The 10045-nt window shown below is 59.0% G+C and overlaps 1 protein-coding gene across 1 annotated transcript; it reads left to right on the top strand.

Annotated features, from left to right (window-relative positions):
• Positions 1-1644: 1644 nt before the first annotated feature.
• On the top strand, positions 1645-5266 carry SBK1 (SH3 domain binding kinase 1). The gene is given in 4 exon segments (XM_025370854.1): positions 1645-1870; positions 3308-3510; positions 4414-5175; positions 5177-5266. Coding segments are annotated over 4 exon segments (1281 nt in total).
• The last annotated feature ends 4779 nt before the right edge of the window (positions 5267-10045 follow it).

Below are 10045 nucleotides of genomic sequence, written 5' to 3'. Positions count from 1 at the left end.
TGCTCACTGCAGCCTCCGCCTCCAGGGTTCAAGCAGTTCTCCTGCCTCAGCCTCCCAAGTAGCTGGGATACAGGCGTGTACCACCATGCCCAGCTAATTTTCGTATTTTTAGTAGAGACAGAGTTCCGCCACATTGACCAATCTGGTCTCGAACGCCTGACATCTAGTGATCTACCTGCCTTGGCCTCCCAGAGTTCCGCCACATTGACTAGTCTGGTCTCGAATGCCTGACCTCTAGTGATCCGCCTGCCTTGGCCTCCCAAAGTGCTGGGATTATAGGTGTGAGCCACCACTCCCAGCCTAAATACAATTTTTTAAAAAGTCAGGTCGGCCGGGCGCAGTGTTCATTAGTCGGGTGGTGAGGTCGTCTGTGGTGGGGGAGGCACTGCCAGGCTGTGCTGATGTGTGGCCATGTGTGTGGTGGGATGGTGTGGCCACATCTATACCATCCTGCTGGTTTGGCCTGAGACCATGTGGCCAAGATACATGATGCTGCAATCATGCCCCTCAGACCTCTTCCCCACCTCCTACCTTATGGAGAGCCCATATCACTTTCCATCATAATATACAACTGGTGTGATCACTGTGTCTACTGCCCTTCTCCCCCTGGGGTGTAAGCCCCACGGGGCAGGGAATCCTAGGTGTTCGTTCCATGCTGTGTACTCCGGGCTTTGGAGAGCCCTGGGGAACAGCAGGTGCTTCGTCAGTACTTGTGAATAAGCTGGGCACGGTGGCTCATGCTGGTAATCCTAGTGCTTTGGGAGGCTGAGGTGGAAGGATCACTTGAGGCCAGGAGTTCTAGACCAGCCTGGGCAACATAGTGAGACCCCAACTCTACAAAAAAAAAAATTAAAAATTAGTCAGGCGTAATAGGTGCAGCAAACTACCATGGCACACATTTACCTGTGTAACAAACCTGCACATCCTGCACATGTACCCCATACCTAAAAATTAAAAATTAAAATTAAATAAATAAATGAAAATTAGCCAGGTATGGTGGCGCATGCCTGTAGTCCAGTCTACTCAGGAGGCTGAAATAGGAGGATAGCTTAAGCCTGGGAGGTCGAGCTGCAGTGAGCTGTGATCGTGCCACTGCACTCCAGCCTGAGTGACAGAACAAGACACTGTCTCAGAAATAAAAATAAAAACCAGCCGGGTGCAGTAGCTCATGTGTGTAATCCCAGCACTTTGGGAGGGACAGGCAGAGGGATCATTTGAGGCCAGGATTTGGAGACCAGCCTGGGCCACACAGTGGGACCCCCTCTCTACAATCCAAATAAACAAAACCAACGCTTGTGAATGGGAGTACCCGTGTGAACTCGGTATCTGGCTGTGTCTGTGTGACATAAACAGGGGCCTTGCCTGACACTGTGTGCGGGTGGCAGCATGAGGCAGAGGGGCTGGTGCCACCAAGCACAGGGCCAGCAGTGACGGTCTTCAGGGAGCTGACTCAGGCTGGCCCCTGAGGCTTTGGGGAAGGCGACGAGACCAAGATGCTTGTCGCCCCCTTGTGGTTATCTTGGGCCTGGCATCTGGGCCCATCCTCAAGTTTTCTGGGTTCTGGGGAGGGCAGAGGGGCTGGAGGAGGGGACCCTTGCCTGATGTCACACTTCATGCTCACCACCCCCACCCAACAGGGAGAAGATGAGCATGGGCTGCCCAGAGCCTGAGCCGCCCCGCTCCCTGACCTGCTGTGGGCCAGGGGCTGCCCCTGGGCCTGGTGCCGGCGTGCCCCTTCTCACTGAAGACATGCAGGCCCTGACTCTCCGCACACTGGCTGCCAGCGATGTCACCAAGCACTACGAACTAGTCCGGGAGCTGGGCAAAGGCACCTACGGGAAGGTTGACCTGGTGGTCTACAAGGGCACAGGTGAGCAAGTGCAGGGTGGCAGGACTGGGAGGTTGAGGTGGGGCAGGGCTGGGAGGTTGGGGTGGGGCAGGGCTGGGAGGTCGGGGTAGGGGGACATGACCTTCCAGCTGGGCCGCGGCTCTCTGGTGCTTTGTGGAAGCAAGGAGGCAGGGTCAGGGGCCAGATGGAGAGGATGAGGCCTGAGGCAGCCCCCGGGGGAGGAGACCGGGCAGATGGGGCAAGAGAGGAATCCGGGGCAGAGTGGCCAGGGTACAGGATGGGCTGCTCTGGGGCCATCTGGGGTGCCTTTGAGACAGCCAAGGGGCTGTGTCAGGAGCCTCTGGAGAGGGCAGGGCTGCCGGCTGTGTCTGGGTATCACCAGTGTCTCAGGGATGGCTGGCCCCAGGGAGGTGGACAGAGAGTGAGGGCAGTTCCTCAGGAGCAGGGTGCCACACGTAATGGGTGGTGGAAGGACCTGTGAGGTCAGTATGGCCATCGCCATCTCTCAGGTGAGGACAGGGAGACCTAGGCCATTTCAGCCACATATCCAATGCCCTGCAGCTACAGAGGCTGCGAACCAAAACGAGACCCCGGGAGTCATCTCCAGAGCCTTGTTGCTTAGTCACTGAGCTTGATACCTCTCCCATACTGTAGGTCACAGCCATGCCACCCAGTCAGCCAGGGGCTGGGGCTGCGTGAGCTCCCACAGCTGCACACGCCTGGGTCCAGGGGCTTTGTGCTAACTGAGGGCAGCAGGAAGAGCACCTAACATGGAGTCACCTGAGCTTTGTTATTTGCTTACTGTGTGATCTTGGGCAAGTGACTTCACCTCTCTGTGCCTCTCTGTAAAATAGGGTCCTTCTCTGTAAAATAGTCCTTCTCTGTAAAATAGGGTAACAGTAGTGCACAACTCATACAGTCATAATGAAGTGTGAGTTGTGAATGTGCAGTGCTGAAGGCAGGGCCTGTGATGTGTAAATGCTCCGTGGACACACATGTGTGTACCACACAGCTATGTGCCAGATGGGCACAGATGCTTGCCCAGGCACAGAGTTGTGGACATGTGCCTTGCAGTGTCTCATTTCTTATTCATTCATCCATTTAGCAAGACAGGAAGCTTATGGAGACCCATTCTAGCTGGGGTAGACCGACAAGATAAATAAGCATATGGCGGGCAGGACAAAATGAGAGAAGTGGAGGGTGCCACAGGCCCCCTCGCCCCCTCGCCCCCTCCTCCTGGAGGGCTGCAGACTGGGTGTAGAAGGCCCAGGTTGACCCTGCCTGCATAGCTTTAGGCAAGTCCTTTCCTCTCGCTGGGTCTGTTCCCATCCGTGAGATGAGGATAGTCATGCCTTCTGGGGACCCTGTTGCACCTTGTTCCAGAGACAGGCACGGGTGCATCCAGCACGGAGGCACTGGGAGAGGGGGCTTCAACCCTGTTGCTGTTGCTCCCATCAGGCACAAAAATGGCACTGAAGTTTGTGAACAAGAGCAAAACCAAGCTGAAGAACTTCCTGCGGGAGGTGAGCATCACCAACAGCCTCTCCTCCAGCCCCTTCATCATCAAGGTCTTTGACGTGGTCTTTGAGACAGAGGACTGCTACGTCTTTGCCCAGGAGTACGCACCTGCTGGGGACCTATTTGACATCATCCCTCCCCAGGTACTCGGGATGGTGGCGTAGGGCGGGGAGAGGGTCCCAGAGAGGACTCTGGGAGAGGGTCACACTCTTCAGGGTCCCAGAGTGTGAGAGTGGGAGTGGAGTCAGACCATTTAATCAGCAAGTATTTACTGGGCGCCTGCTGTATGTCAGTTACCATTCGGGGAGCTGGGGATGTGCAGTAAGGAAGACAAAAGTCCCTGTTCTAGTGGGAAACTGACACTCCACAGTGGGTCAGATAATAACAGATGGAGATGAGCCCCTGAAAGGGACAGTGACAATGATGGGATGAAGTCTTACTGCGCCCTCCCCTGGGGCTGCACAAGAGGAGAGGTGTCAGATCCACCTGAGAAGGGGCCCTCAGAGGAAGCGACCCCGGAGCCAGGAGGGTGGGGGAGGGTTCAGACACTAACTTTAAATCTGCCCTGCCGCTTGCTGGCTGAGTGATGAGACCTTTGGAGTAGGTCCTCCTTTGCTGAGCACCTACTGCATGCCAGAATCTGGGGACAAAGATGCACGGACACAGCAAGGAACAAGACAGGAAGCTCAGGGAGCCCTGTTCTAGTTGGGGGAGACCGACGAGATAAGTATCTAGCAGGCAGGGCAAAATGACAGCAGGTGGAGGTGGCCGCGGACCCCCTCGTCAATTTTCTCCTGGAGGGCCCCGATGTCCCCATAGGACAAGCAGGCATAGCAGGCACTAAGAGGATTGGATGAGACAGCGAGGGAAAGGGCGCTCAGCAGCACCCGGGCCGCAGCAGGCTCGCGTCTGCGCGGTCGCTCCAGTTACTGGGGACAGGGTGGGAGGCGAAAACTGCCTTGCTAGAGAGGGAGCTGGAGGGGAGGGCGGCGGGGCGGGCGCGGGAGAGCTGGAAACCGAGCGCGGCTCCCCCCGGCCGCCCGCAGGTGGGGCTCCCGGAGGACACGGTGAAACGATGTGTGCAGCAGCTGGGCCTGGCCCTGGACTTCATGCACGGGCGGCAGCTGGTGCACCGCGACATCAAGCCCGAGAATGTGCTGCTGTTCGACCGCGAGTGCCGCCGCGTGAAGCTGGCCGACTTCGGCATGACGCGCCGCGTGGGCTGCCGCGTCAAGCGCGTGAGTGGCACCATCCCTTACACGGCGCCCGAGGTGTGCCAAGCGGGCCGCGCCGACGGGCTGGCGGTGGACACGGGCGTGGACGTGTGGGCCTTCGGCGTGCTCATCTTCTGTGTGCTCACCGGCAACTTCCCGTGGGAGGCGGCGTCGGGCGCCGATGCCTTCTTTGAGGAGTTCGTGCGCTGGCAGCGGGGCCGCCTGCCGGGTCTGCCTTCGCAGTGGCGCCGCTTCACCGAGCCCGCGCTGCGCATGTTCCAGCGCCTGCTGGCCCTGGAGCCCGAGCGCCGCGGCCCGGCCAAGGAGGTGTTCCGCTTCCTCAAGCATGAGCTCACGTCAGAGCTGCGCCGCCGGCCCTCGCACCGCGCGCGCAAGCCCCCCGGGGACCGCCCGCCCGCCGCCGGGCCACTGCGCCTCGAGGCGCCCGGGCCGCTCAAGCGGACGGTGCTGACCGAGAGCGGCAGCGGCTCCCGGCCTGCGCCCACCGCGGTCGGGTCGGTGCCCGTGCCTGTGCCCGTGCCAGTGCCGGTGCCCGTGCCAGTGCCGGTGCCGGTGCCCGAGCCCGGCCTGGCCCCCCCCGGGGCCCCCCGGCCGGACCGACGGCCGCGCGGACAAGAGCAAAGGGCAGGTGGTGCTGGCCACGGCCATCGAGATCTGCGTCTGAGTCGCCTCCGCCGCCCTCGGACCGGGGAGCCGCCCGGGCCCGCCCCAGCCGGTGCCCGGTGCGGCGGTGGGGAATGGAGCCACCTCGCCGCGGGACAGGGGGCGCAGCGGTAGACTAGGCAGGACGCGGCCCGGCACCCGGTCCGTCCCCGGTGGGCTGGTGAGGGGGCTACCAAAGACCCCTAGCGCGATCTGGTGAGCGGGGACTTGGCCCAGAGGAGCTAAGCCCCACAGACCCGAGAGTTCGGAGCCCCCCCAACACACACACACACACACACACACACGCACGCACGCACGCCAGGAGCAAGGGAGCTTTCGGTCCACACTCCCAGATGCCTCCCTGAGCCCTGGAACCCGGACTCGTTGCTCCTGGCCCTCCATACCCACTGGCAGATCATCCTGCGGTCCCACCCCAGATCCCCTCCTCCTGGCCATCCCACTCTGCCCCCTCCACACCCTGGGTACAGAAAGGGACTGAAGTGTTGGGCAGAGAGGGGACTTAAGGCTCCTGGGTACTGGCTGGGATCAGGGCAGTGAGCGGAGGGCAGCTGTGTCCTGCCCTCCCTTCTCCTAGAGGCTGGAGGGGAGAGGCCAAGTCCCTGGAAAATGTAGCAAATGTCTGGGTGTCGCATAAGTGCGTATATGTGCGGGACAGGCCCCGAGAAACCAGTGACTCCTGCGCACTCCCATTGCACGAATGAAATCACAGCCCAGGAGGGAGGGCAGCTTGGCACTGGCCGAGAAGTGGAGCTCTCTCCCCGCCCCTCCCCCCAACCACAAGGGGTTGTCCTGACAACTTCTGGGGATAGAAGGGCTCACAGGGCGGGAGTCTCAGCTGCCCCCGCATCCTTAGGGCAGGGGAGTGAGTGTGGAGCTGAGGGCAGGGCCCAGCTCCCCCTGCCGGCCGCACCGTCCTAGGCCCAGGGACCTCTGCCAGGTCCTCCCAGCCCTTGCCGCACCAGCCTAGACGTAGTAGCCTGGGCTTCCAGCAGGTGGCGAGCTGGTTCGTGCTGGAAATTTCTCCTAGGTTTCTTGGGGTCAAACATGCCAACCTCCAAGACCCCATCCTCACGTCTCCCACATTTCTGGCACTGGAGTGTGCAGGGTGTAGGACCTGCATGTGTGGGTGTGAGAACGGGGGCGGTGGAAGCGAGGGGGCGAGTGTGTGACTAGGTGTGTGTGCACACGCATAGGGTGCAGACACGTGGGTGTCCTCCTATGCATTCAGTGACTGTGCGTCCAGACACCTCAGCCGCGCCCCCACCACCCTGGTGCTCCCAGGCAGCTGTCCCAGGGCGCCCAGGCCTGCCTTGCACCACACCCCTCAGGGAATCCCGCAAGGAGGCCCCTGCAGGTTGGTTCAGGCCCCCAGGCAGCAAGACAGAGACAACAGACTCCTGCCTCCCCCAGTGCTCCCTCCTGACTCCCTGCCCCTCTCTGGGGAGGCCTGGGACCCCCGCAATAAGCTCCACATGGGTGAGGCTGTCCCTGTGCCTGGCCCTCTGCCCCAGGTCACCCCTGCCAGGGTCCCTCCTGGGGTTCTGGGCCATTTGAGGGGCTCTTTGATGGGCCAGGCTGGCCAGAGTGAACTCTGAGCACTTTCTGGCTGATGCCCCCACTCCCCACTCATTCCCACCTTGAAAAAGGGCTATAGGTCCCCTGCCCTGCCCGGGTCCAGTTTACAAACAGTGTGGGGTGGCCCCAGGGCCTGGCCCCGCTCTCCCCGCTGTGCCCACTCCTCTCCAGACCCCACCTTCCCAGTGGGTATGGGCCCTCTACATGCCAGGTAAGTAGCAAACCCCCACTCCCTCCAAGGGCCAGGTCTCAGAGAAGGCCCCCATCACTGCCCCCGGCCCACCTGGAGCCCATCGGGGCTGCCTCTCCCAGCCGCGACTTCTCCTTTTGCCTTAGGCCTCGCGACATCCTGATCTCTCCTGCAATAACAAGGAATCGAGATTCCACAGTAGACGTCCCTTGCCGTGCTCTCTCTCTCTCTTTCTCTCTCTCTCTCTGTTAAGATCCTGTTCGGGAGTTTCCCTCAGCCGTTGTAGTATCTAGTATGTTAGAGTTGGGAGGGGACCGTAGTTATGTAGCCCAGCCCCCTCATTCCCAGAGGCACCCAGAGGGCCAGCCACCAGCCTGACCTCAAAGCGGAACCGGAACACCAGGTTGGGGCCCTGGTGCTGCCACCTCCTCTGCTGGTTGGGCTGGGACCCTTTGCCCCTTAGGAGAGGTGTTGGTCACAGATGTTTACCTCAGTTTATGTCACTGTCGAAGAAACAAAAAATAATAGCAAAAAATAACACTGTAGACATGAAGACTTAGAAGAAAAAAAAAAAAAAAAACTCACACACAAAAAAATCTCCCCTGTTGCGATTCTTCTGTGAAGGTACAGTGTGTATGTGTGTGTGTGCGTGTGTGTGTGTGCGTGTCTCTGTCCCACGCCAGGCAGGCCAGGGCATCCTGGCCTCTGTCCCAGACCCCGTGTCCCCCACACTGGCCCCCGTCCTTCGGTGCTTCCCAGAGACCCCTCTGAGCTGGCCTGTGGGGTGCGGGGAGCCCCCTGGGTGGGAGGCGGGGCCACAGGTCGACCAGAGGGTCTCTACCAGGCCCACTGAACAGAGCCCCATGGCTGCCCAAATGTTCCCTGAGCCCACGCTGTGGCTGGTGGGACAGTCCTGGTGGCTGGCATCAGCGTCCATGCTTGGCTCAGGGCCTGGGGCAGGGTCCTGGATGGAGTCCTAGCCCCAGAGCCCCAGCCCCTCATGTCTTGCCGCCCTTCCCCCATGTGTTTGTAAATACTCTGGCATCCTTTGGCCCTGAGAAGGTTTTTAAATGTGTTATTTACTTCTCTAAACATGACGATTGCTATAAAAATAAACAAAAGTTTAGAAAAATGACCACTGGGTGGCTGTCTTTTCTCAGGTTTGGGTGGGGAGGGCGGTGGGGGTGGGGGCACACAGGTACTCTAGAAAATGAAAACTTGGGCTGGGCACAGTGGCTCACATCTATAAGCCCAGCACTTTGGGAGGCCGAGGCGGGCGGATCACCTGAGGTCAGGAGTTCAAGACCAGCCCGGCCAACATAGTGAAACCCCGTCTCTACTAAAAATACGAAATTAGCTGGGCGCGGTAGCGCACACCTGTAATCCCAGCTACTTGGGAGACTGAGGCAGGAGGTCTTGAACCCGGTAGGCAGAGGTTGCAGTGAGCCGAGATCGTGCCATTGTATTCCAGCCTGGGCAACAAGAGCAAAGCTCCATCTCAAAAAAAAAAAGAAAAGAAAACTTGATTTTGACATAGGCTCTAGGACTCCTGTGACCTCTCAGAGCTTGAGGGTGAGGGGAACAGGACCCAGATTCTGGGACAAGGGGCAGGCAGTTGTCCCTTGCCTGGAGTTCAGCTTGTAGCCCTTCTGCCTAGCCAGAAAATAGAGGCAAAAGCCCAGAGGGATGGTGCAGGCCAGTTCACCACTCAGCATCTTTTTTTTTTTTTTTTTTTTTTTGAGACGGAGTCTCGCTCTGCCGCCCAGGCTGGAGTGCAATGGCCGGATCTCAGCTCACTGCAAGCTCCGCCTCCCGGGTTCACGCCATTCTCCTGCCTCAGCCTCCCAAGTAGCTGGGACTACAGGCACCCGCCACCACGCCCGGCTAGTTTTTTGTATTTTTTAGTAGAGACGGGGTTTCACCGTGTTAGCCAGGATGGTCTCGATCTCCTGACCTCGTGATCCACCCGTCTCGGCCTCCCAAAGTGCTGGGATTACAGGCTTGAGCCATCGCGCCCGGCCTACTCAGCATCTTTTTACTGAGCACCTTTTGTTTACCGGGATTCCTCCTAGGGGCTGGGGACACAGCATCGAGCAGGACAGACAGGGCCCCTGCCCTTGGGCAGCTGGTGATCTAATGATGAAGGCAGACATTGCCCAAACAGCAGGCTGGGTTCAGTGAGAGCACGGAACTGGGAGACTCATCGAGTTTGGAGGAGCCCACAGATGCTCCCTGAAGGTGAGGCCAGAGCAAGGGACAGGAGGAAGCTAAAAGGGCTGGTTGCAGGTGTAGACTCCAGTAACAGGCGAGGTGGATGTTCTGAAGGAGGGGGAGCTTCCGTGGGCTGTAGGGAGTTTCATGATTCAACACGCATTCAAAAAAATATTTGTTAATTACCTGCTTGTGACAACAGAGCAGCTCTGTTGGCTCTGCCTTCAAATACAGACACATCCCAAGGCAGCAACTGCCCATCGCCTGGATTACTGCCTCTGGACGTAGCCTTCCTGGCCTAGGGCAGGAGCCTCCTCTCCTGAGACTCTACAGGCTCTTCTTCTTCTTCTTTTTTTTTTTTTTCCCCAAGAGTTGGGGTCTCGTTCTGTTGCCCAGGCTGGAGTACAGTGGCTCAATCTTGGCTTACTGCAACCTCCACCTCCCGGGTCTAATCATATCTCACTTGCAGCCTCAATCTCCTGGGCTCAAACGATCCTCCCAGGCCGGGCGCGGTGGCTCAAGCCTGTAATCCCAGCACTTTGGGAGGCCGAGACGGGCGGATCACGAGGTCAGGAGTTCGAGACCATCCTGGCTAACACGGTGAAACCCCGTCTCTACTAAAAAATACAAAAAAAAAAAAAAAAAACTAGCCGGGCGAGGTGGTGGGCGCCTGTAGTCCCAGCTACTCGGGAGGCTGAGGCAGGAGAATGGCGTAAAAACCCGGGAGGCGGAGCTTGCAATGAGCTGAGATCCGGCCACTGCACTCCAGCCTGGGCGACACAGCGAGACTCCGTCTCAAAAAAA

The sequence above is a fragment of the Theropithecus gelada genome, chromosome 20 (genome assembly GCF_003255815.1).
Source record: "Theropithecus gelada isolate Dixy chromosome 20, Tgel_1.0, whole genome shotgun sequence".
In the NCBI taxonomy this organism is placed as follows: Eukaryota; Metazoa; Chordata; class Mammalia; order Primates; family Cercopithecidae; genus Theropithecus; species Theropithecus gelada.
The sequence above is the reverse complement of the archived record's forward strand: the minus strand, read 5'-3'. Positions and strand labels throughout refer to the sequence as shown.